This window comes from Hyperolius riggenbachi, chromosome 4 (genome assembly GCF_040937935.1).
Source record: "Hyperolius riggenbachi isolate aHypRig1 chromosome 4, aHypRig1.pri, whole genome shotgun sequence".
NCBI lineage: Eukaryota > Metazoa > Chordata > Amphibia > Anura > Hyperoliidae > Hyperolius > Hyperolius riggenbachi.
Window position 1 is genome coordinate 155,922,948 of NC_090649.1, and position 27,782 is coordinate 155,950,729.

Here is a 27,782-nt window from a genome sequence, read left to right on the forward strand (position 1 = left end):
GTAGTAAAATACATGAGGGTGCTTAATCTCTGGTTCTCTTTAAGCAGGCCTGTCCACCAAACAGCAATTCAATTAGGTAACATATTATCTGAATAACATAATTACACAGCAAGCCCATCTCCCCCATAACAAAATTAGGTAGAGTGCAACTCCAAACCACTTAATTAGGCAGCATGCCCCACAAACCTAATTAAACAGCAAGTGGTTCTCTAAATAACATCATTAGACAGTGTGTGTCCCCAAATAACATAACTAGGCAGCATGCCACACCCCCCCCCCCCCCCTACCAACAAAATACTACCACTATTTTCCAACATGAAGCTGTTGAAAACTGCACTCTTTTACCACATAGCAGTAGACAAATTTTAAAAAGAATAAAATCTAAATCAGGTTGGCTGAATGCTATCCGCACTGGGGATGTTTGGAAAACTCTGAGGATGCCTTAATAAGGCCTCTGTCACATGAGGCTGAACTGATCAGTTGTCAGTCAGTACAGCCTCTTATCTGCCAGCCAATGCAGCCAAATGGCAGCATTCATAACTCCAGGCATGTCAGCAGATGACAAGCGGTGCAGTTATGCTTTGTTCACATCTAAAATCACAATCGCTGACGGCAGCAATTTTTGATTTTGTGGGTGATTTTTATTTCCCCCTCCCTGCGCTCGGGTGGGCGCTGCTGTTTTTTTTAAAGCACTTTTGCACAGCGATTCGGCTTTTTTCACTTCCTGACGCAAGTCCGGAAGTGAACTCTTTGAACCGGAAATGAATAAATACAATGTATTTATTCATCAAAGCGATGGGGAAATCGCTATACAACGCGCTTTTTCAAGTGCTTTGTGATTTCCCTATACCTTTTATTGAGCAAAAACGCTCAGAAAATGGTACAGGCAGCGCTTTGCTGAGTGGATCAGAAACAAACCGTTCAGGTGAGAACACTCTCATAGGGAATCATTGCACAAGCTTTTAGGACGATTTTCAAAATATCCGGCGCTTGAAAAAAGGGCAACAAGCCCTTACTCAGCTACTAAAAAATCTTCATGTCCAATCTAAGTACGGCCGAGGCCATGCTTAGATGTGACTCAGTGTGCTGGTCCCCTCTGCACTGCCCATTCAGAGCACGAACAAGTGCCTGGCCGGTGCACAGGAGCAGCTGACAGGAGGTGACTTCACTACCGCCTTCACCACTTCAGCCTTTCTTGTTATAGAAGTAACGAAAAGTGTCCTGTGTATTTAGACAATTCCTCCTATTATAAAAACGTATTCTGGTATTTAATTGAACAGAACTTTGTAATTGCTCATTTAGCTGTTCAAAATCAGTGTGAGAGGATTACAGATTGTGTCAAAAACACATCCTTTACAGTATTTAAAAAAAGGCGTTGTAAATTGAAAACCAGATGTTCATTTACTTCATGCTTCTTTAATGCACTTAGACATGGTTTTATGCACGGTTTATAATCTTTTATTACATCTATAAAAAAGATCATCTATCACCTTGGTTTTATGTCTTTCACAGTAAAAATAGAGTGTCGTTTCCGTTAAGTGATAATTATTGTGCCAAACGCCTGTTATCTGGGGAGCGACTGTAGGTGTTATTGTGGTTAATAGGACAAATGTGTGATGATTAGATGCCAAATCTATGGCAGCTGACAGCCACTAATTGGCATGAGAAAAGAATCTACGTCTCTGGTAAAAAAAAAAAAATGCACATAGGCTAAAGTCCTAAATATAAATTTGGAAAGCATAGAGAAAGTGATTGGAGATTTGATGTTATAGTTACTGAAGCTGTGTCCTGATGAACTGTGTTTCGGTCAGACAATTTAGTGAGCAGAGTCCAGCTATGACCCTTTTAGGCTGTATCAGGCTCCAGCTTTCTGTCAGTGGGTTACTAAGAAGACACATTTTTTATCATGAATGTAACGCTCAACATTTACTTAGCAACAACAGTTTATAATGTGTATATCTATGCATTACCAGCTATAACCACATGGTGGCAGTGTGTTCTAGTAACATAGTTTTACAACATCCTGTGTCTGTAAAAGGAAGTTGTTTATTCTTCTTGCTGAGTAACAGTCAAGAGAGCCATTTGCCATAAGGCTGCTTAACATCTGTTTCTCCTACATTCTACATTTCAAGGCTGTGCACTTAGAAGTTAGTTTATACAGCCTTTCTAACACTACATCATTAAAGGGACTCCGAGCCCCTCTCATGGATGCCTTTAAGCATACCCATGAACAATTGTGTGTATCAGCACACTTACCAGCCACTTGTTTTATCCAAACTGCTCCTGGTATCTCCGCTATAAAATGCATGGGGCCAGACGACTTCAAACAAAGTTGTGCTATGACCCCTCTGGAGGAGCCTCTTGCAATGGTCGTGCGTGTCACTTCCTCTTCCTGCTTCATTCAGTGATGCACTTCTCTAACAGAGCTGTCTTCTCTGTTAGAGAAGTGCATCAGGGTGACCTGGAAGTTATAACATAGCCAAGATGGCAGCAGTGATATTTAAATTAAAATTGAACGAAAACTATTTGGTGTAGAACGGCGAATCAGGCATCAAATGAAAGAGGAGAGCACAAGCTACAGAAATGTATGCATCTTTAAGTACTTTGCAGTACTGGTCGGAGTCTCTAAGTCTTCAGAATCAAGAGTATTGTATAGTAAGTCTTCAGAATCGAGAGTATTGTATAGTATTTTCTGTAATAAACCGTTGACTGGGCCCCTCTGAGGGGCAGTTATTGACAAGACTATATACTCTGTAAAGTGCTTTGGAAGGTCTTGGCGCTATATAAATACTTAATAATTATAATAATATATCAGAGGTATTTATTAAAATCATGCTTATTTTCTTCAGTGAGATGGAAATCTTAGTCTGCCTACCAAAAACAAATGGCTTGCCAAGAGCAATGTACGGTGACAAACAATGCCAGGACCTACTGTGACCTCCCTAGGGGAATCCAGGGCACGTATTTGTACAGTTCTTAATCCCTTTTCCTCATAGCAAAAAAAGAAAATTGGCTTGATTTGCATCGCTTTTTTTGGCTCAGTGAAAAATCTGTGTGTGCAGTAGCTGTTTCCTCTAATACAGAAGCCTCATATGATTAAGTTCTCACTTGCTGCTTGCAAGCAGTGCTTGAAATGTTCACCTTACTTGCTTAGATCAGCTGCATATTTGGTCATTCTTCTTATGGGAATACACGTTCTCTTCATATACTGATAACTGGTAACAACAAAACTTGGAGAGGAATCTTTTTTCATTGACTCCAAATGTTTCAAATTCCATAGCCACCGTATCAACTGCTCCTGCTTAAGCAGCTTTTTTCAAAGTTTAAAACTTTATGGAAAAGAGAGTGCTTAAAAGTGAAAATAATATGAAATAATGAATTGTATGTGTAGTACAAATAATAAATTGAACATTAGCAGTGTAGAAACGTCTCATATTTTTATTTTCAGCTGTATAGCTTTTGTTTACAACAGATTGTCACAGTTGCAGTTTAGAATTCACACTCTGGCTTTTTAACATGAAAAAAACAAACAAACAAAAAAAACAGGCGTAATCACCCTTTGAATTTTTCTGCACTAAAACCTTATTATTTTATCTTCTCCCTGGCAGATAACAGGCTTTCAGTTTCTATATACTTTTCAGGAAACCAGGCTGAATGGACTGAATTCAAAAACTTTAACCAGTTCACACTAGCACATTTACATAGATAACAACTCTTGCTGTACTGAAAAACAGGAAGTGACTTCAAATGATTTCTTAGTGGGGCTAGTCTTATATGTACCTATATGCATCTCAGATTTATCACAGTGTGCCATATTTACTATTTATTTACTCAGGTTAGGCTTCGGCTTGGTAGAGCCTCAGCCAACCTGGCTTGAGTTTATAAAAAGTTGTATATTAGAGGTTTGCAATAGTATTGAATAAATGAAAGCTTACAATGTAGACAATACTGAATAAAAGCCTATTATTTGTCCTGCAGGTACGCTGGCACCTGGAATATGCTCATCCTGTGACAGGCATCTTTTGGCAGCAGCACATAACAGCATTGAAGTTGGAGCGGTCTTTGCTGTCCTCAAGGCTATTCTCATGCTAGGTGTGTTTTCATTTTCTTACTTCATAATGTACTTTATTGTTGTCAGTATTTTACTGATCTAAGCTGCCACTGAGTGGAGATAAATTATAAGAGATAGTGGAGGGATAAGCCAAGGCAGTACTACTCTAATGCCCTAAACATTACTCATGAGTTATCACTTCTCATATTTTTATGATGACCTTTCAGTAAACGCAAAAGTCCTTCATTAACTAAAGTCTAAAATTACTTTTTTCACTATATTAAAGCAATTAATTAACCTAGATTCTGGAAAAATAGTATATAGAACAATGATAAGGAGAGCATGTTCTAATCCATGCTGCAAAGCTAAGTCCAGATGGCTGCTAAACCAGGGCCTCAATGATTACAATAATACATCACAACAGGAGCGTAACAATAGCCGTGACCCCCGCCATCTCAGGAAGGGTGGAGGGGGGATAAGGGGACCCAATCCTGTCAGCAAATGCAGAGTTAAATTGGTCTGAAACTCAACTTCTTTGTTCTAAAAGATTACTTACAGCTTTAAACCTACTACCCGATAGTGTTGAGCTCACGAGTAGTGAGCTATGTGATTAAAATGAGGCTTGATTGCCTCACGTGTGCGGCTGGAAGAGAGGGGTTTACTTACCCATAAGTCCGCGGTCCTCTATGCGTTCCAAACATCTTGCACACGTCCTATTGGACGCGTTGCAAGACTCACTATGCGCACTTCCTTCTTCAAGCCAATAGGACGCGTGCAAGACGTTTGGAACGCATAGAGAATCGCGGACTTATGGGTAAGTAAACCCCTCTGTCCCAGCCACACACCTGAGGCAATCAAGCCTCATTTTAATCACGAATTCAAATAGATCACTACTCGTGAGCTCAACACTACTACCAAAAAAAAAATTGAAGCAGAACAGCATTCAAACAATTAAACACAGCATTTTGTTCTGCAGTGGAAAGCCCCTTCAGCTTATCCAGAGATAACATTATCTTTTGTTTACATTCCTATGTTGCTACAATTAGTTACAGCCAGCCACGGAACTGAAATTGAGCTGTACTGAGCTCACAAGCAGAGCCAAATGAGAAGTTTTCACTAGATAGCTGCTGTATTTTTATATTAAAATCTATGAATAAAATGCAATGGCAGCTTTAAGAGCAGATGAACTGTACTTTGGGAACTTGTAATTTGTAAACAGACAATATTACCTGTGCACAAAAGAAAATATAATTGTATGGGTAATAAAAAGGTGTATGAAAACACAATTTTATTAAAAGTTATGACAGAAATTTTTTCCACTTTAAATTCAGAGCAGCGGCAGCAGAGTGTTTTGCATTACCTGTTTTCAGAAGCGGGACAGGTCCCCCTTTTCTGTGTAGCTATGCGCCTGGCAAATAAATCACTATACAACTCATGATGCCTGTCACATGACAGGAGCTGCATGGTGATTGTCTGGAGTAGCGCTGAACTACACTGAAGAGGGAAGCAAAGAAAATCTGCATTGAAATCTGCATTTGCTGACTGGGTGGGCCCCCTTAGACCTGGGCCCCCTAGGAAGGGGGTGGAGAGATGGGGGATAGGAGCCTGACTGGCAGATCTTTGCTAGGGAGCCCAGTAGTTTGTAATTACACCCCTGTATCACGGAGCGTGTGCTGGCATGTGATCATTTTCCCAGGTGGTCATACAAGGACTAATCAGGGAAACTATCCCTGCCTCCCCCAGTAGAGATCAGCAGATGTAATCAATGCTAGGTAAGGTTGCATCGCACCTCTCCGCACTCGCTGTATGAAGCTGGTCTCCTCCAGCTGCATGTACTGGGTCCTAGCCTGATGACTTCACTAGTCGATGGGACCACTGACTAGACCACCATAAAAAACTATAAACAAAAGTGGCTTCTAGGCAAAATCATCAAGAGCATTACACAGAGGTTAATTTAAGGATGCACAGAACAGAACCTGTTATTAGGGGCACGGCAGGGTGGCCACTATAAGAAGGCACAGCTTAGGGGAGCAGTATATATGAAGGCACTGTGAAGGAGACACTCTAGGGGGTACTATAAAAGCAAGACACTTTAATGGTGGCAACTAGAAGGGAGACACATGGAATACGGACATGGAATGGGGCACCATAATAGAGGGGTAGAGGGGAAGCAGTGGGAATCAAATGAAACATGAGGCTATCACCCCCGGGCACTTCCTACAACCAGGCCCACTTCTGACACCCTTTATATTAACGTCTTCATTTCCATTTTTATACATTTAAAGGTGTTTTATGTTTGTTAAAGGAAGGAGAAAAAGTAAAAAGTACACAATGCAGCAAAAATATACTTTTATTTCATAATCAAACATCAACATTCATTGTACCAGCAAAACAATTTACATTTTGTGATAAACAGGATAAATAGCTCAATAGAACTTGTGTTTTTAATCTAAAGTAGCATTTTTTCTTATATTTTAAAACTATAATGGAGGGAAATTGAAGTACTATATTTCCATTCCCCCCATGTACCTAGAAAATGAAAACTAAAATAAAAAAAAATAGGAAAAAAAACTTGGATTGGACTTAAATGGTATATATAAATATTTTCTACACATTTCCTTATTTTTAAGTGACCACAATTTCTCAGTTAAAGTTTAGGTAAAAAATGATTTGGTGAAAATGTAAACTGTGAAGATACACTGACCCTGACTAGGTTACATACTCCCAAAACTTTCAAGTTTGCCCTAATGTAAATGTGCTACTGAATGAGAACCTGTCATGTAGACCATCCTGTGACCTTGTATGATTTGTTTAATACATTATTATTGTGTTTACCGGTACTCTGTAGGATACCTTGCCAACTAAGAGACTCTCTACTGATTGTAGTAGCAGCTGGTGTTTAGACAGCAGATGAAAGAGGATAATTTAATAAACGACATCTTTTTTCTAAAATCATTACAAGGACTTTTGGTCCTTCGTTTCTGTTGTGACACAATACAACCATCAACACTTGTTCTGTTCTGTTCTCAAATGCCCGACATGATGTTCTAATCACATTCATAGTTTTCTCGCACAGGTGCCAGAACAAAACAGATTAATTGAATCCCAATCATTATACTGAGCTTTTATTGCACGTTTGTTTCTGTATGCTTTCAGCATTATGCTTCATAGTAGACAGCCCATGAAGGAAATCTCACTTAAAAACAAAAAAGCAAGAGCACGTTGTGTCTCTAATGATGTGCATATGTTTGCCTTGAACTCTCTGAAGCACAACTTTTATTAATATTACCAGCAGTTCCATTGCTCAACCTGGCAGAAGTTCATATGTGGCATACATCGTTTTGGCTGAGCTTCTATTATCCTTCCTTCCTCCCTACCATACATCTTATGTACACTCGGTTCATTTGACTCTCATTGGTGGCTGGATAGTGTACTGGTTCTGCCTTTGACATGGGAGACCAGGGTTCGAATCCTGGCTAGGTTAAGTACCTATTCAGTAAGGAGTTCAAGGCAAGACTCCCTAACACTGCAGGGTGGCTTCTTGAGCGCGTCCCAGTGGCTGCAGCTCTTGAGCACTTTGAGTCCGACAGGAGAAAAGTGCTATATAAATGTTCGAATTATTATTATTATTATTATCTGTCTGTAGCACACACGAAGGATATCTCACAGATCATCTCTAAGTAACAATAATTCCAGTGCACCTTTTTATTTTAGCACAACTAATAATAAAACGTGTTACCCTTCTCTTTATTGCCCATACGGTTATCCAACTTAATGTTGTATAGGCAAAAAAAAGGGGGGAGAGAGCCAGCACTGCCGGCTGCCCTCCGAGCCCCCAGAGACGGCAGCCCTTTGTAGAAGCGCTTACGCGCGAAACGGCTGTAAGGCTATTGTTCACAGCCCCCACCACAGCTTTGAAAGTGGACATCACCTGGTATGTTTGTTATATTTTGTACCGAGATTATTGTTGTGCAGATGACTTTTACTTATGACGTCTACGAATAAAGCAAGACTACAGCAGTGCCGCCTCTCTCTTCTCCTCTTTTTTTGCCTATACAGACGTCTATGTTGGTCTGAGCACACTGGGAATGTCTTTCTAAAAACAAGTGATTCACACTGCCCCCCATTACACTTTTAACCAAAGCAGCAGCTTTTCTTTTTGTCTACATATACTTAATTTTGAACCAAAGTAATGTCATCTGGTTTAAGAATCACAAGTCACAAGTACAGGATACAGCAGGGCTGGGAAATGCCATTGCAATGGATGAATTATATCATATAAATAAAAAAAACTCTTACAGTGAGGAAAACATTCTCTTATCTGTATGGTTAAAGGGAACCATAGACGAAGCATCCTCATATATTTTACCATATATATCAGTGGGAACATTAGAGAAACCACCTACCCTGATCTCTGTTTCAATATTTACTGTTCAGATTGCTTATCAGCCCAGATAAAATCCCCGACTGAACATTCAGTCTGGCTTTGCTATAATGACTCGGCTATAATGATTCCTGAGCAGAGCCACAAGGGGGCAGGCTTGGTCTTGAAAATACAGTACAGAAGACAGACTCAGCTATAAAGATTCCTGAACAAAGCCAGACTGAATGCTCAGTCGGGGATTTTATCTGGGCTGATAAGAAGCAATCAGAACAGTAAATAATGAAACAGAGAGCAGGGTAGGTGTTTTCTCTAATGTTCCCATTGATATATATGGTAAAATACATGAGTGTGCTTCGTCTCTGGTTCCCTTTAATGGTTTGCTGTAGTGAATTGGTTCACAAACCAACATTTGCTTCAACATTGCCCCTTTCACTGACAAGCGTGCCTTTCACGCACACTGCAGGAGAGCCTGGTTGAGGCGGATAAGCAGTGTCCCCACCCCTGTCCTGATTGGGAGGAATGATAAGCAGATACTTGCTCACTCCTCCCCTCCTACAAGACAGTGCAACGCGTAGACCAGAGTTTGAGCTGCACATAGTGCTGAGCACTGCAAAATAACAGTATTAACATTATACTGTTAACATAACCTGGAGGAGGGTATAGACTTCATAAAAATGTTAAAAGTTCATTATCCTTTAACCAACAGATGCCACTTTCTTCAGCCACCTAAGTGAGAGGAGCCTAGAGGCAATGGCCCTGATTTACTAAGGTTGGTGAGCAGGGGAGAGCCTATAAAATACAGCAAACATTTTAAAATGTGTCAGATGCAGAAAAAACGACTCACCTTGGATATAAACCAACAATAAGTCGGCCAGCCTGTGCTCAGTGTCATGCAGGTACACCACCCCTGCAAACAATTAGACCACAACGAAAAGAAGACACGGCACTCAGGAGCTGTATGCAGCCACAAGCTGTATTGAAGCAGACAGTACACTACATGTTTCAGGCTTCTAGGTGGCAAACATCATAAACAGCCCTAAATGCTTGCACCGCAAGGTCAAGCAATCTGTCAGCACTGTGGATATTCTTGCCGTTCTCTAGAAGTTGTTGTTTTTTTAAAAGAAGTTAAGATGTGCAAACAAAGGTTATTTCTGGAACTGAGTTTTGTGGGTAGGAGACCTTACCCATAGCCTTTGTTTGCAAAGATGTTCAGGTAGATATGGAAAGTTTTTATTTTTTATTTATTTTTATTCATTTTTTTTGTGTGTGAATAAATATTCAACTTTTATTGCCTAGATACCAGTTTTACTCTGAATGTACGTTTCTTCTGACAGATTTTACAAGTCGGTCACATTGCTCTGTTTGCTCTCGATGACACATGTATTTAGGAATACTGTACAGAGCTCTGAGTATGTTGGCTGAACCTGCTCTCCAATAGCCTTTTATGGAGTACACAGGAGCAGCTTTTGGCCATCAGCAAATGTTTTGTAAAACACATGTACATTTTGTTATTCTAAGCATAACATCCAATGCAAAATAAGGAATGCTACGGTGCTCACATAACCTTTTGACTTTGAAAATGTGTTTGCAGTTGCACCAAGTTAATTTGTTCACTGGCTTCAAATCACCCAAAATAAATACATGTAGTTGTTTGGTCAGTTTTTTCAGACCCATACTGCCACCTAGTGGTAATATTTGTTATATCTTAGCTTGATGTCTTATTTTGCAGGAGATGCTGGAATTGGCAGTAATATTATCAATGCTTCTAAGCACAATAAAGAAGAAGAAGCAGCAACAGCAGTTGAGCCAGTTTTAGAAACTGAGACACCCTTGCCATCAACTGGGAAACCGTTCATAATTGAGACAGCGAGTTTAAGTGAATATGCCAAATATGTTCTAAGAACAATTTGCCAACAGGTAAATGAAAAACATTTCTGATTGCTTTGTGATGTGATAGTGAGTTGTGTGGACATTGCTTATACGGATTTGTTCTTGGATGGCACATAGGAGTGGGTCGGTGATCACTGCTTGAAGGAACCGGAAAGGCTCTGCACAGATAAAGATCTCATTCTAGATCCTGTTCTCTCTAATAAGCAAGCCCAGAAACTGCTACAACTTATATGTTACCCACATGAAGTAAGGGAGTCAATAGAAGGCGACAACATCCAGCGGCTCCACATCAAGCGAATCCTGCAGGTACTCTCTTAATATAAATCTTTAAACTTGGCAAGGTAAACACAACCTTTACATAACATGGTTTTCTACTGGCCACTTTTTGAACTGCATGTTTATATACAATTTACTTTAGAGTAGTATGCACTCAGCCCAAACTCCCCTTGGTGACCCTCACAGCCTGAGGGTCCATCTTACAAGGGTCATAAGACTATTGTGGCCACCAAAATCTTCACACCCATAATGTGTGTAGCCACAAAAACACCTGATCTGGAGGATCAGAAGGAGGGTGGGAAGTTTAGTAGTTGGGGCCCTCCAACACCTCAGGCAGGCTGCTCCCCTGTAGTTATGCCCCTGTTTTGGCAGGGCTGGTTTAAGCGGCATGGAGGCCCCAGGGCAAAGGTAACCTGGTAACCACACCTAGTCACTGCAAACTCAGCTACTTAGGTCCCAACCTAGATAATGCTCACCCAGCCTGCAACTTCACTCACCAAAAGATGCTGTCCAGGACCCACCCCTGGCGACAGCAGGGCACCTCTTCCTTCCTTGCAGGCATGTACATATTGACGTGACATCACATGCCTGCTTTACATCGGGGAGAGCACTAATGTGGCTGGCTGTAACAATACAAGGAAGAAAGGGAACCATGGCTGACGGCCAGCCAAATTGAATTTGAGAGGGATGAATGGTGGATACTTGGGGGGGAGGGGGCCTACAGAATCTGGTGGAATTGCCCCCTTTGCTTGTATTATAGCATCGGCCCTGTTTTTCTGTGCCCTGATATTATTGGACTAAATAAATGCATCTCTCTCTCTCTCTCTCTCTCTCTCTCTCTCTCTCTCTCTTTCTGTTTGCCTAGAACCTAGAGCAGTGGACGCTCAGACAATCATGGTTGGAGATCCAGCTGATGCTCAAGCAATGCATGAAGGAACCTGTTAGTACTTTATCTCTAGACTCCACATAACATTGTATGTAATGAGGATCATGACGTTTTACTAGTTAAAATTTCATGGAAGAAGCCTCATTAAACCATTTTTGTCTTGTGTTGTTACAGGCCTCCAACTCAGTGAATGAAATGAATGCTCTTTTAGATAATATTGCCAAGGCCACTATAGAAGTATTCCAGCAGTCTGCTGAACTAAACAGCAGTTCAAGCAATCCTGGTAATGGTCTTTTCAGTGCCAACTGCGGTGGACATACTGAGGCCAATGATGCGAGGCATAGTGTAAAGTCTGCTGTTCTTAGGTAATGAATTAACCTTTTAACCAGTGTGGAACCCCTTAGCAGTGCCCATTATATTCTAACCTATGAAGGACCCCTTGCTAGTTGATAAAGATGAGGGAAGAGCATGTCAACAAACTTGTAAATGGATCTGTCAATCCACTAACCTCGATTGGATGATCCCCTTTACAGCCAGCATCTAGTTACATAAATACAAAAATAATTGCCTTCATATTCAACCAAAATGAAGCAATATTTATACTAACTCATAATCTGCAAAGTGAGAAATACTTAATAGCCTTTCACTGTACAAAGAGGCAATTGCAGACATAAAGAGTGGATGACTAGTTTTGGCCTCAGGTGTATGCAATGGACGTAAATTAGTAAATCATAATCCTAATCCTAACATTTGTATAGCGCTTTTCTACTGTTGGACTCAAAGCGCTCTAGAGCTGCAGCCACAAAGGACGCACTCAATGCACCACCCTGCAGTGTTAGGGAGTCTTGCCCAAGGACTCCTTACTGAATAGGTACTGAGTACTGACCCTAGCCAGGATTTAAACCCTGGTCTCCCATATCAAAGGCAGAGCCCTTAGCTATGTTTTCAAAGGACTTAATCAGCATACAAATAAATCTTATTGCATCATCAAGAATGCAGATATACAATAAATTACCCGCACACCAGGCTTGAATGGTCAAGAAATCAGAATGTATTGAGCAAAAAAGCATAAAAATCACAATGCCATGAACAGTACATAACAATGCACAACAAGCAATGCTACAGTCAATTCACATCATTAACTGAGTTTTACAATAGGCAAATACAAAACATGTGGCTTACAGCAGCAAGTTCACACATGCAAAGCAGGCAGCTGAGTAAAAGTCCATGCACTAGGCAACAACACAAATGCTGTATGGAGCAAACAGCTTAGTGAAGTGAACCTTTAGCAGACATGAGTCCCTGACAGCGCTGTTTCAAATACCTTTTTCAAAGGGAACTGGAGGATCCTTTCAGGCTGCTGGTTTCACTTGACTTCACTAAGCTGTTTGCTCCATTCAGCATTTGTGCTGTTGCCTAGTGCATGGACTTTTACTCAGCTGCCCTGCTTTGCATGTGTGAACCTGCTGCTTTAAGCCACATGTTCTGTATTTGCCTATTGTACAACTCAGTTAATGATGTGAATTGACTGTAGCATTGCTTGTTATGCATTGCTATGTACTGATCATGGCATTGTGATTTTTATGCTTTTTTGCTCAATACATTCTGATTTCTTGATCATTCAAGCCTGGTGTGCGGGTAATTTATTGTATATCTATATCTGTTAGGACAAAGGTCCGATTTACTAGCCCAGCACCCACGTTGCTCACCCCATGTATTCTTATTTATGCACATGGTTGCATTAGGTGTGCAGACCTCTCTGATTTACTGTATCATCAAGAATGCAAACATCGTAAAACAGTATACAGGTGGCCATACACTAATAGATGGCCACCGGATTCACCCATAAGATAGATCCCGCCCTGATCTAATCTGATCTGAGAGGGCTTGAATCCTTCCACACACTGTACACGTGTTTTTAATAGATTTCAGCATGGAATCTATTGAAAATCTGTGAAGGTGCGCTCTGCCTGCCATGCCCCACAGGTCTACCCCATGTAATGTGCTCCCCCCGGGCCATGCAGAGTATTGGCAACAAAGCGTACGCTCATCTGTCTGCCGGCGCGCTCTTCCTGTGTTCCAGTTCTTTCCATCATCTCCAGGGCATGCTTCCTCTCCTGCTGTGACAACAAGCACTAGAGGCCGAAAAAGCGAAGAGTGTATGACCACTTTACCACTTTCCAACTCTATAGGAAAAATGAATAAAACATTCTGTCTGTTTTGTTTTCTTTTCCTAGCTATTAGAATCTAGAGTCCATATTGTTATTATTTTACATTCAGTACCAATTAAAAATACTTCATACTATCATTACGAGAGAATTAGTGTAGATGTAAACATTGAAGTATGCTTGCTTTGCCATTATCTGTATAACTAGCTTGGCATTTGTGTTTTGTATTTAGCTCATCTGAACGTAGAGGAGTGTGGTTGGTGGCTCCGCTAATTGCTAAATTGCCCACCTCGGTTCAAGGTAGAGTACTAAAAGCAGCAGGAGAGGAACTGGAGAAAGGACAACACTTGGGCTCTTCTTCAAAGAAAGAACGGGATCGGCAGAAGCAGAAAAGGTGAGAGTTAATGCAATCCAACATAAATTATGTAACTTTGATTACATGCTGACAGTGAGATCCATCATATTGCTAGAGCTTACTGTTCTGTAGGGTTGGCTGGTATAGGATTCACAATGCAACTAATAACTTAAAATTCAAATTGTAACATACAGTATACAAAAATATTTAAGACTTTTGCTAAGCCTTTAATTTGAATTTTATACAGTTATATTTATATTAGGAAATTATTGTTGGTAAAGTAAATTGGCCAGTTCTGTCACCAAAATAAGGAATAGGTCTTTGCTACATAGAGCTAGCTTACTACATACTGAGCAGCACATGTAAAGCATGTATGATGAAGTGATATTATTATAGTATCAGCAACAAATGCTTTGTAGATTAGTAATTTTCCATGAGACCACATCTGGGATACAGTTCTGGGCACCACATTATTAACTATTGCACTATGGTGCTATTTGATTGCTGCTGCGATTTTTACTTTTTATTATATTCATCAAAAAAGACATGAATTTTGTCAAAAAAATTATTTTTTTAACTTTCTGTGCTGACATTTTTCAAATAAAGTAAAATTTCTGTATACATGCAGCACGAAAAATGTGGACAAACATGTTTTTGATAAAATAAAAAAAAAACCCATTCAGCCTATATTTATTGGTTTGGGTAAAAGTTATAGCATTTACAAACTATGGTGCAAAAAGTGAATTTTCCCATTTTCCAGCATCTCTGACTTTTCTGACCACCTGACATGTTTCATGAGGGGCTAGAATTCGAGGATAGTATAAATACCCCCCAAATGACCCCATTTTGGAAAGAAGACATCCCAAAGTATTCACTGAGAGGCATGGTGAGTTCATAGAAGATATTATTTTTTGTCACAAGTAAGCGGAAAATGACACTTTGTGACAAAAAAACAAACAAAAAAAAGTTTCCATTTCTTCTAACTTGTGACAAAAAAAAAATGAAATCTGCCACGGACTCACCAAGCCCCTCTCTGAATACCGTGAAGTGTCTACTTTCCAAAATAGGGTCATTTGTGGGGTGTGTTTACTGTCCTGACATTTTGGGGGGTGCTAAATTGTAAGCACCCCTGTAAAGCCTAAAGGTGCTCATTGGACTTTGGGCCCCTTAGCGCAGTTAGGCTGCAAAAAAGTGCCACACATGTGGTATTGCCGTACTCAAGAGAAATAGTATAATGTGTTTTGGGGTGTATTTTTACACATACCCATGCTGGGTGGGAGAAATATCTCTGTAAATGACAATTGTTTGATTTTTTTTTACACACAATTGTCCATTTACAGAGATATTTCTCCCACTCAGCATGGGTATGTGTAAAAATACACCCCAAAACACATTATACTACTTCTCCTGAGTACGGCGATACCACATGTGTGGCACTTTTTTGCACCCTAACTGCGCCAAGGGGCCCAAAGTCCAATGAGTACCTTTAGGATTTCACAGGTCATTTTTGTTTCAAGACTACTCCTCACGGTTTAGGGCCCCTAAAATGCCTGGGCAGTATAGGAACCCCACTAATGACCCTATTTTAGAAAGAACACACCCTAAGGTATTCCATTAGGAGTATGGCGAGTTCATAGAAGATTTTATTTTTTGTCGCAAGTTAGCGGAAATTGATTTTAATTGTTTTTTTCACAAAGTGTCATTTTCCGCTAATTTGTGACAAAAAATAAAATCTTCTATGAACTCACCATACTCCTAACGGAATACCTTTGGGTGTCTTCTTTCTAGAATGGGGTCATTTGTGGGGTTCCTATACTGCCCTGGCATTTTAGGGGCCCTAAACCGTGAGTAGTAGTCTTGAAGCCAAATGTCGCAAATTTTTGTCACAAGTTAGTGAAAAATGACACTTTGTGAAAAAAAACCCAATAAAAATCAATTTCCGCAAACTTTTGACAAAATATAAAATCTTCTATGAACTTGTCATGCACCTAACAGAATACCTTGGTGTGTCTTTTTTCTAAAATGGGGTCACTTGTGGGGTTCCTATACCGCCCTGGCATTTTACGGGCCCAAAACCGTGAGTAGTCTGGAAACCAAATGACTCAAAATGACTGTTCAGGGGTATAAGCATCTGCAAATTTTGATGACAGGTGGTCTATGAGGGGGCGAATTTTGTGGAACCGGTCATAAGCAGGGTGGCCTTTTAGATGACAGGTTGTATTGGGCCTGATCTGATGGATAGGAGTGCTAGGGGGTGACAGGAGGTGATTGATGGGTGTCTCAGGGGGTGGTTAGAGGGGAAAATAGATGCAATCAATGCACTGGGGAGGTGATCGGAAGGGGGTCTGAGGGGGATCTGAGGGTTTGGCCGAGTGATCAGGAGCCCACACGGGGCAAATTAGGGCCTGATCTGATGGGTAGGTGTGCTAGCGGGTGACAGGAGGTGATTGATGGGTGTCTCAAGGTGTGATTAGAGGGGGGAATAGATGCAAGCAATGCACTGGTGAGGTGATCAGGGCTGGGGTCTGAGGGCGTTCTGAGGGTGTGGGCGGGTAAATTAGTGCCCTAGGGGCAGATAGGGGTCTAATCTGATAGGTAGCAGTGACAGGGGGTGATTGATGGGTAATTAGTGGGTGTTTAGGGTAGAGAACAGATGTAAACACTGCACTTGGGAGGTGATCGGACGTCGGATCTGCGGGCGATCTATTGGTGTGGGTGGGTGATCAGATTGCCCGCAAGGGGCAGGTTAGGGGCTGATTGATGGGTGGCAGTAACAGGGGGTGATTGATGGGTGGCAGTGACAGGGGGTGCTTGATGGGTGATTGACAGGTGATAGACAGGTGATCAGTGGGTTATTACAGGGAAAAACAGATGTAAATATTGCACTGGCGAATTGATAAGGGGGGGTCTGAGGGCAATCTGAGTGTGTAGGCGGGCGATTGGGTGCCCGCAAGGGGCAGATTAGGGTCTGATCTGATGGGTAACAGTGACAGTTGGTGATAGGGGGTGATTGATGCGTAATTAGTGGGTGTTTAGGGTAGAGAACAGATGTAAACACTGCACTTGGGAGGTGATCTGACATCGGATCTGCGGGCGATCTATTGGTGTGGGTGGGTGATCAGATTGCCCGCAAGGGGCAGGTTAGGGGCTGATTGATGGGTGGCAGTGACAGGGGGTGATTGATGGGTGGCAGTGACAGGGGGTGATTGATGGATGATTGACAGGTGATCAGTGGGTTATTACAGGGAAGAACAGATGTAAATATTGCACTGGCGAATTGATAAGGGGGGGTCTGAGGGCAATCTGAGCGTGTAGGCGGGTGATTGGGTGCCCGCAAAGAGCAGATTAGGGTCTGATCTGATGGGTAACAGTGACAGGTGGTGATAGGGGGTGATTGATGGGTGATTGATGGGTAATTAGTGGGTGTTTAGGGTAGAGAACAGATGTAAACACTGCACTTGGGAGGTGGTCTGACGTCGGATCTGCGGGCGATCTATTGGTGTGGGTGGGTGATCAGATTGCTTGCAAGGGGCAGGTTAGGGGCTGATTGATGGGTGGCAGTGACAGGGGGTGATTGTTGGGTGATTGACAGGTGATTGACAGGTGATTGACAGGTGATCAGGGGGATAGATGCATACAGTACACAGGGGGGGGGGGGGGGGGGTCTGGGGAGAATCTGAGGGGTGGGGGGTGATCAGTAGGGAGCAGGGGGCAGTTTAGGGAATAAAAAAAAATAGCGTTGTCAGATAGTGACAGGGAGTGATTGATGGGTGATTAGGGGGGTGATTGGGTGCAAACTGTGGTCTGGGGGGTGGGCAGGGGGGGACGGTCTGAGGCGTGCTGTGGGCGATCAGGGGGCAGGGGGGGGAAATCAGTGTGCTTGGGTGCAGACTAGGGTGGCTGCAGCCTGCCCTGGTCGTCCCTCGGACACTGGGACCACCAGGGCAGGAGGCAGCCTGTATAATACACTTTGTATACATTACAAAGTGTATTATACACTTTGTATGCGGCGATCCGGGTGCTAGTAACCCGCCGCCGATTCCGAACGGCCGGCGGGTTACAGCGCGAGAGGGGCGGAGCCAGTCCCCGGCGGAGGATCGCGTCACGGATGACGCGATCGCTCCGCCCATGCGCCTACAAGGACCGCCGCCTCTGGGCATGAGCTGGTCCTTGCGGTTTGTGTAGTGACGGCCGTGCTGGACTGGTGCACACCATGGCCAGAGTGCAGGCCGTGGCGGTTTTCAAGCCCATATGGTTGCCGGGCTGAGGTAACTGAATGACAGAACAGTGACTGTCCAGCTGATCAAATTTGGTCTGTCCACAATGAAGCAACGACCTTATTATCTTGGGTGAACCCCCCCGCCTTTTGTTTTGTTGTTGCAGCTGCCGTGCAGCCAGAAAAATTAGGCAGGCATGTACACGCACCAGAAAAATTATTATAGCGGCCTTAAAAATTCAGGAATCCGCCTAGAGTCTTGGACCCTGTTGGTGGTAGCGAAGAAGGCAGTCAAGCGGCCTGCAGCCAGAGATGCTGTATGGGGAGCGACTTAATCTTGGGGCAGGCAGTCAGTCACACGGCGTGCAGGCAGAGATGTTGTGTGTGGGGACTGAATTAGTCTTGGGGCGGGCAGCAGCCCTGGCTGTGCTTTGCAGACCACATGGTCAGATGGTCACTTGACCCAACACTGTGTGCCAGAGATGACACCACTTGCCTTTCAACATCACGGTACAGTCTGGGTATCGCCTTTTTTGAAAACTAATTGCATATCTTCCACTGCGGTGTGTGGATTTGCTTTTGTGTGCTGCTTTCCCTCAGGTGGTCATCCCATTGCAGTTTGTGCTTTGTAATCATGTGCCTTCGTAAGGTAGTTGTCCCTACCACGGTCTTTCCACGGCTCAATTTTCGGTGCAGAGACTACAGATGGCATTGCTCTCATCTGAGGCAGACTCACAAAAAAATGTCCACACCGCTGAGCCCTGGGGTGATGGCACTTTGGTGGTGGCGGCCGACTGAGTGTTAAGTGGAGTGCCAGAATAAGAGCAGGAGGAGGAAGATATGTCACGCTTCCGTGCGGAAGCTGAGAAAGATGAGGTGTTCTGTGTTAAATAAATAGTCAACTACGTCCTGACAATATTGGGGGTTGATGGCACGTGCCTTCTTCTGAACACAGTACTTTGGTCGTGGGCCACACGAAATCACGACATCGCGACCTCGAACAGACCTGCCAGGTGGCCTGCCTCTGCCTTTTGTTTTGTCCATATTGGGGGGATGAAGTGAAAGGTGTGCACTGACTTGACTAATAGAATGTGCAGTCAGTCACACAGGTGCAGTTAACAGGTATGCACGGAGTAGTATATCACACTGCGTGCGCTCACGTAGGTGATACAACAGGTAGTAGGTATATGCAGTGATGGGTATTACATGTGCACCTGTCACACACAGACAGGCACAGTGACACTGACTGACAGGGCTGTATATAATGCAAGTGGGCCACACACACACACACAAAAAATAGATCACAAGAACAAGATTAGCTCTCAAAAGAGCTGTTGAGGGGTTCTTTTTTAGCAATAACAATCAGTCAGGAGCAAGCTAACAAGCCTACAAGAGCCCAACTAAGCTTTCCCTATGAGAGTCTGCAGCAGCTATCCCTTCACTGATTACTGCAGGCACACGAGTGAGTCCACTGTCTGACGCTGCCTGCCTGTTATAAGGGGGGGGGGGGGGGCTCCAGGAGGGAGTGTAGCCTCATTGGCTACAATGTGCCTGCTGACTGTGATGTAGAGGGTCAAAGTTGACCCTCATGATGCACTATGAGGGGGCGAACCGAAGTTCCGGAGATGTTCCCAGTTCGTTGCGAACCACGGAAGTTCGCCGGCGAACCGTTCGGGCCATCTCTACACATTATAGGAAAGACACTGCCATTCAAGAACAGGTACAAAGATGGGCCACTAGACTAATCAGAGGGATGGACAATCTCATTTACCAAGAAAGGTTAGAAAACTGGGCATATTTAGCTTGGGAAAAACAGACAACTATTAAGTGACCTGAACAAGTAGAAATATAATTTAGAGGGCAATACAAAAGCTTGGTAGAAAAGCTTTTCACCATAGGCTTGTACAAAGGACAAGAGGACATGATCAGCATATGGAGGAAAACAGTTTGTGCCATCTTTTTAGAAAGGGGTCCTTCACAGTAAAAACGATTAAAATCTGCAATATCTGATCTTGAGAAGATTGATATTCCACATCACCTAATTATTTATCACATGTTGATCTTTGGATTTCCAGTATGAAGTTATGCAGTGCAGCACTGCATAACTTCATACTGGAAATCCAAAGATCCTTTTATGATAACCGATCTAGTTCCAATGGTTAAACACAACTTAATAAAGGATAATCACTATGAAATAAGGCTCTAAGTAACCACTCTAATTATCAATGACCGGATAGCTGGAAACAGTTCAAGTTCTAGTTGGTTTTAGGTAATTTCTCTTTACCTTCCTAAACTAGGTTAAACAGACAAGTACATATCAGTTGTTTACAGAGACATTAAGGAGTATATACACACACATACAGTGGGAGGCGAAAGTTTGGGCAACCTTGTTCATTTTCATGATTTTCCTGTATAAATCGTTGGTTGTTACGATAAGATAAGTTAAATATATCATATAGGAGATACACACAGCGATATTTGAGAAGTGAAATAAAGTTTATTGGATTTACAGAAAGTGTGCAATAATTGTTTAAACAAAATTAGGCAGGTGCATAAATTTGGGCACCACAAAAAATAAATGAAATCAATATTTAGTAGATCCTCCTTTTGCAGAAATTACAGCCCCTAAACACTTCCTGTAGGTTCCAATGAGAGTATGGATTCTGGTTGAAGGTGGTTTTTTGGACCATTCCTCTTTACAAAATATCTCTAGTTTATTCAGGTTTGATGGCTTCCGAGCAGAGCCGGATTAAGGCCAAATGGGGCCCTAAGCAGAGTTGCAGATTTGGCCCCCCCCTCCCTCAACCACCCTTTAAAAATGTTATTAGAAATGTACTTTATTTAAAAAAGGATGTCTTATGTGTGTATGGGGAGTTGTGCAGATAGCCCCTGATTGTAGACTGAGAGCCCCTGTTTGTAGACTGAGAGCCCGTTTGTAGCCAGAGAGCCCCAGTATGTAGCCAGAGAGCCCCAGTATGTGGCCAGAGAGCCTCAGCATGTGGCCAGAGAGCCCCAGCCCCAGTATACAGCCAGAGATCCCCGGTATACAGCCAGAGAGCACCAGTATGTAGCCAGAGAGCCTCAGTATACAGCCAGAGAGCCCCAGTATGTGGATTTGGCCAGAGAGCCCCAGTATGTAGCCAGAGAGCCCCAGTATGTAGCCAAATCCCCAGTATACAGCCAGAGAGCCCCTGTATGTAGCCAGATCCCCAGTATACAGCCAGGGAGCCCCAGTATGTGGATTTGGCCAGAGAGCCCCAGTATGTAGCCAGAGAGCCCCAGTATGTAGCCAGGGAGCCCCAGTATGTAGCCAGAGAGCCCCAGTATGTAGCCAGAGAGCCCCAGTATGTAGCCAGAGAGCCCCAGTATGTAGCCAGATCCCCAGTATACAGCCAGAGAGCCCCTGTATGTAGCCAGATCCCCAGTATACAGCCAGAGAGACCCTGTATGTAGCCAGATCCCCAGTATACAGCCAGGGAGCCCCAGTATGTGGATCTGGCCAGAGAGCCCCAGTATGTAGCCAGAGATCCCCGGTATACAGCCAGAGAGCACCAGTATGTAGCCAGAGAGCCTCAGTATACAGCCAGAGAGCCCCAGTATGTGGATTTGGCCAGAGAGCCCCAGTATGTAGCCAGAGAGCCCCAGTATGTAGCCAGATCCCCAGTATACAGCCAGAGAGCCCCTGTATGTAGCCAGATCCCCAGTATACAGCCAGGGAGCCCCAGTATGTGGATTTGGCCAGAGAGCCCCAGTATGTAGCCAGAGAGCCCCAGTATGTAGCCAGATCCCCAGTATACAGCCAGAGAGCCCCTGTATGTAGCCAGATCCCCAGTATACAGCCAGAGAGCCCCTGTATGTAGCCAGAGAGCCTCAGTATACAGCCAGGGAGCCCCAGTATGTGGATTTGGCCAGAGAGCCCCAGTATGTAGCCAGAGAGCCCCAGTATGTAGCCAGAGAGCCCCAGTATGTAGCCAGGGAGCCCCAGTATGTAGCCAGAGAGCCCCAGTATGTAGCCAGGGAGCCCAAGTATGTAGCCAGGGAGCCCCAGTATGTAGCCAGAAAGCCCCAGTATGTAGCCAGAGAGCCCCAGTATGTAGCCAGAGAGCCCCAGTATGTAAACAGAGATCCCCAGTATGTAGCCAGAGAGCCCCAGTATGTAGTCAGAGAGCCCCTGTTTGTATTAAGAAAGCCCCCATATACAGCCAGAGAGCCCCCGTATACAGCCAGAGAGTCCCCTGTTTTGTAGCCAGAGAGCCCACGTATACAGCCAGAGAATCCCAGTATATAGCATAGCCAAAGAGCCCCAGTATGTAGCCAGAGATAGCCTTAGCATATAGCCAGAGAGGATTTTTCACACTGGGTGCAACTAGTAGAAAGGGTGACATTAGGTGCTTCTTGCAACATGGAGTGGGTTACCCAAATACCAATACTTTTTCTTGTCGAGAGATGCCTCTTACAAAACAGGAGAACCTCTTTTGAGAAGAATATATATAGATTTGCCAGAGCCTTGTAATTAACACTGCTGAGCTGCTGAAAGGGTTAAGTACCACTTCCCCCGGAGAAAAGGGATGTCTGCAAAGCTCACCCCCTGTGTGTGTGTCTGACTCAGGGAAGAGCTGCTGTTTGAAGAGGGGAGGGAGCGAGCTTCAGCCAGCTCTAATCTAATCTACACCAATAAACAAACACGTGGAGAAAGGCTCTCATCCCTCCTGCTAGTCGCAGCTTAAATAATGAGCAACCCTTCAACTGTACTTTGCTGCTGGAGGTTCACTAGCTCCCTCGTAGCTGCCATATCTGTGAATTAAGCTGAATGAGAAGCAATGCCGCACTCACACTACAGTAGAGCTCTCTTCTTGTCTCGCTGGCCGGGATGGAGGCGGGGCTGGCTGACTTTCTCGCTTTCATTGGCTGAAGAGAGGTGCCAGCCGAAAAATGAAAGCTACTGACTGGAGGGGGAGAGGGAGAGGGAGGCAACGACAGGGAATGAAAGCTACTGACTGGAGGGAGAGATGGAGGGGGAGGCAACGACTTACTAGCTGTGTGTGCTATGCGTGCACACAAGAAAGTGCACTGCGGTGGACAAAAATCAATGCAAACGGACAGGCTAGACTCTTGGCAACCATGGCATGGGGCCCCAAGCAAGTGCTTTAGTTAACTGGTCGAAAATCCGGCCCTGCTTCCGAGCATGGACAGCTCTCTTTAACTCACACCACAGATTTTCAATTATATTCAGGTCTGGGGACAGAGATGGCAATTCCAGAACGTTGTACTTGTTCCTCTGCATGAATGCCTTTGTGGGTTTTGAGCAGTGTTTAGGGTCGTTGTTTTGTTGAAAGATCCAGCCCCGGCGCAGCTTCAGCTTTGTCACTAATTCCTTGACATTGGTCTCCAGAAACTGCTGATACTGAGTGGAATCCATGTGTCCCTCAACTTTAACAAGATTCCCGGTACCTGCACTGGCCACACAGCCCCACAGCATGATGGAACCACCACCATATTTTACTGTAGATAGCAGGTGTTTTTCTTGGAATGCTGTGTTCTTTTTCCTCCAAGCATAATGCCCCTTGTTATGCCCAAATAACTCAATTTTAGTTTCATCAGTCACAGCACCTTATTCCAAAATGAAGCTGGCTTGTCCAAATGTACTTTAGCATACCTTGACTAAGGTACAGTAGAGGGTAAAGAGGTGTCCAATGTATATAAAACACTTTGAAATCAAAGACCCTAGAGGCGCCCCGAATGCAGCATACAGACTGCTAGGGCACTTTTATTTGGCCTGAGGAAGTGGGCATAGTTCCACGAAACGCGTTGCCAGTGCTTAATATTCAATTAAACTTCTTTACTTAAAGTGAAGTTGTCGTCTGTGAGGTAAGCCACCTCAACCTTTTCTCATTTTATTGATTTTAAAGTGTTGTATATACATTGGGCGCCTCTTTACCCTCTACTGTTTTCCTCGGCATCACTCTCGCATACAGCATCTCCTTGTGTAAAGTGTGCCGAATGGTTCAACGATGCACAGTGACTCCATCTGCAGCAAGATGATGTTATAGGTCTTTGGTGCTGGTCTGTGGGTTGACTGTGACTGTTCTCACCATTCGTCACTTTTGTTTATCCGATATTTTTCTTGGTCTGCCAGTTCAAGCCTTAACTTGAACTGAGCCTGTGGTCTTCCATTTCCTCAGTATGTTCCTAACTGTGGAAACAGGCAGCTAAAATCTCTGAGACAGCTTTCTGTGTCCTGCTCCTAAACCATGATGGTGAACAATCTTTGTCTTCAGGTCATTTGAGAGTTGTTTTGAGACCCCATGTTGCTACTCTTCAGAGAAACTTAAAAAAGGAGGGAAACTTGCAATTGACTCCCTTGAAATACTCTTTCTGATAATTGGATTCACCTGTGTATGTAGGTCAGGGGTCACTGAGCTTACCAAGCCAATTTGAGTTCCAATAATTAGTTCTACAGGTTTTGGAATCAATAAAATTACAACAGTGCCCAAATTTATGCACCTGCCTAGTTTTATTAAAACAATTATTGCGCACTTTCGGTAAATCCAATAAACTTAATTTCACTTCTCAAATATCACTGTGTGTGTCTCTTATATGATATATTTAACTGACATTTTTTATCGTAACAACTAACGTTTTATACAGGAAAATCATGAAAGTGAACAAGGTTGCCCAAACTTTCGCATCCCACTGTGTATACAGGGAGTGCAGAATTATTAGGCAAATTAGTATTTTGACCACATCATCCTCTTTATGCATGTTGTCTTACTCCAAGCTGTATAGGCTCGAAAGCCTACTACCAATTAAGCATATTAGGTGATGTGCATCTCTGTAATGAGAAGGGGTGTGGTCTAATGACATCAACACGCTATATCAGGTGTGCATAATTATTAGGCAACTTCCTTTCCTTTGGCAAAATGGGTCAAAAGAAGGACTTGACAGGCTCAGAAAAGTCAAAAATAGTGAGATATCTTGCAGAGGGATGCAGCACTCTTAAAATTGCAAAGCTTCCGAAGCGTGATCATCGAACAATTAAGCGTTTCATTCAAAATAGTCAACAGGGTCGCAAGAAGCGTGTGGAAAAACCAAGGCGCAAAATAACTGCCCATGAACTGAGAAAAGTGCAGCTGCGAAGATGCCACTTGCCACCAGTTTGGCCATATTTCAGAGCTGCAACATCACTGGAGTGCCCAAAAGCACAAGGTGTGCGATACTCAGAGACATGGCCAAGGTAGGAAAGGCTGAAAGACGACCACCACTGAACAAGACACACAAGCTGAAACGTCAAGACTGGGCCAAGAAATATCTCAAGACTGATTTTTCTAAGGTTTTATGGACTGATGAAATGAGAGAGAGTCTTGATGGGCCCGTGGCTGGATTGGTAAAGGGCAGAGAGCTCCAGTCCGACTCAGACGCCAGCAAGGTGGAGGTGGAGTACTGGTTTGGGCTGGTATCATCAAAGATGAGCTTGTGGGGCCTTTTCTGGTTGAGGATGGAGTCAAGCTCAACTCCCAGTCCTACTGCCAGTTTCTGGAAGACACCTTCTTCAAGCAGTGGTACAGGAAGAAGTCTGCATCCTTCAAGAAAAACATGACAATGCTCCATCACACGCGTCCAAGTACTCCACAGCGTGGCTGGCAAGAAAGGGTATAAAAGAAGAAAAACTAATGACATGGCCTCCTTGTTCACCTGATCTGAACCCCATTGAGAACCTGTGGTCCATCATAAAATGTGAGATTTACAAGGAGGGAAAACAGTAAACCTCTCTGAACAGTGTCTGGGAGGCTGTGGTTGCTGCTGCACGCAATGTTGATGGTGAACAGATCAAAACACTGACAGAATCCATGGATGGCAGGCTTTTGAGTGTCCTTGCAAAGAAAGGTGGCTATATAGGTCACTGATTTGTTTTTGTTTTGTTTTTGAATGTCAGAAATGTATATTTGTGAATGTTGAGATGTTATATTGGTTTCACTGGTAAAAATAAATAATTGAAATGGGTATATATTAGTTTTTTGTTAAGTTGCCTAATAATTATGCACAGTAATAGTCACCTGCACACACAGATATCCCCCTAAAATAGCTAAAACTAAAAACAAACTAAAAACTACTTTAAAAAATATTCAGCTTTGATAGTAATGAGTTTTTTGGGTTCATTGAGAACATGGTTGTTGTTCAATAATAAAATTATTCCTCAAAAATACAACTTGCCTAATAATTCTGCACTCCCTGTGTGTGTGTATATATATATATAAAAAGTTATTGTGGAAAAAAAATCTGTAATATATTACCTCAGAGAGTAGTTATGGAATACTCTATATCTGAATGTAAAGAGTGCTTGGATGCTTTCCTTGCATTGAAGGACATCCAAGGCTATAATTACCAGGTAATTCCCAGCAGATTTGATCCAAGGAGGGTTTTTTTCCCCTTTTAAAGGGAACCTTAACTAAAAAAAAAAAAAATGAGTTTTACTTACCTGGGGCATCTACCAACCCCCTCCAGCCATCCTGTGCCCTCGCAGTCACTCATGGCTGCTCTGGTCCCCCGCTGCCAGCTAGTTTCATTTTTGCCGACTGGGAGTCGGCCGGCCGCCATGCGTACGTTTTTACGCATTCCTGCTGGTGCAGGAAGCTATTGCAGACATCAATAAGTACATTTTTACGCGTTACGGGCGTAATGCATACAATTTTACGCATTACACCCGTTAAGGTTCCCTTTAAGGCTAATTGTCCCAAGGTGTGCATATAATAAAGGCTTGGGTTAAAAAGGGCACCAGATATAAATGATATTGAAGTTATTGTTTAGTAAAATGGACGCCAGGATATGCCATAAAAGATTGTTTATAATACTGATATTCTACTATTCCCCACTGTATCTTCTATATATACATTTAGTAAAATAAGCACCAGTAAAATTAATACAATTTTGTTTAATTTACAGATATTGTACTACTTCATTCATATAGTAAAATATCCTTAATGCTCATTGATATTGTACTACAGCCTAACCTCTTTCTACTCACAGAAACCTGTGTTGGGGTGTTCCCCCCCCCCCCGGTGGTGCCTAACCCCAAGACTACCCCTGGAAGTGCTTAACCTTAAGACCCCTGGTGGTACCTAACGTTAGTACCTGTTGGTGGTGCTTAACCCTAAAACCACCCTGCTGGTGCCTAACCTTAACCCCCCTGCTGGTGCCTAATCCTATGACCCCCCACCCCTCCTGGGGGTACCTTAACCCTAAGACCACCCTGGTGCACTAATTTTTTGGTGTCTTTTTTTTTTGGGGGGGGGGGGGGGGGTTACAATACCCTTTAAAGGACAACTGAAGTGAGAGGGATATGGAGGCTGCCATATTTATTTCCTTTTAAGCAATACCAGTTGCCTGGCAGCCCTGCTGGTCTATTTGACTGCAGTAGTGTCTGAATCACACCAGAAACAACCATGAATCTAATCTTTTCAGATTTGACAAAAAAAGTTAGAAAAACTTGGTTTGTACCATGCTTTTCAGGGTCTACGGCAAAATGTATTAGAGGCAGAAGATCAACAGGACTGCCAGG

At 43.2% G+C, this 27,782-nt stretch overlaps 1 protein-coding gene across 13 annotated transcripts in view; it reads left to right on the forward strand.

The window, feature by feature from the left end:
- Positions 1-27,782, forward strand: part of MED12L (mediator complex subunit 12L) — a 742,320-nt gene that overhangs the window by 645,817 nt on the left and 68,721 nt on the right. For all 13 annotated transcript variants that reach the window (XM_068280808.1, XM_068280810.1, XM_068280809.1 and 10 more), the window contains 6 exons: positions 3,979-4,092; positions 10,165-10,352; positions 10,443-10,631; positions 11,467-11,541; positions 11,662-11,852; positions 13,888-14,049. In XM_068280808.1, the coding sequence (XP_068136909.1) occupies positions 3,979-4,092; positions 10,165-10,352; positions 10,443-10,631; positions 11,467-11,541; positions 11,662-11,852; positions 13,888-14,049 (919 nt within the window). The remainder of the gene's footprint in view (positions 1-3,978; positions 4,093-10,164; positions 10,353-10,442; positions 10,632-11,466; positions 11,542-11,661; positions 11,853-13,887; positions 14,050-27,782) is intronic.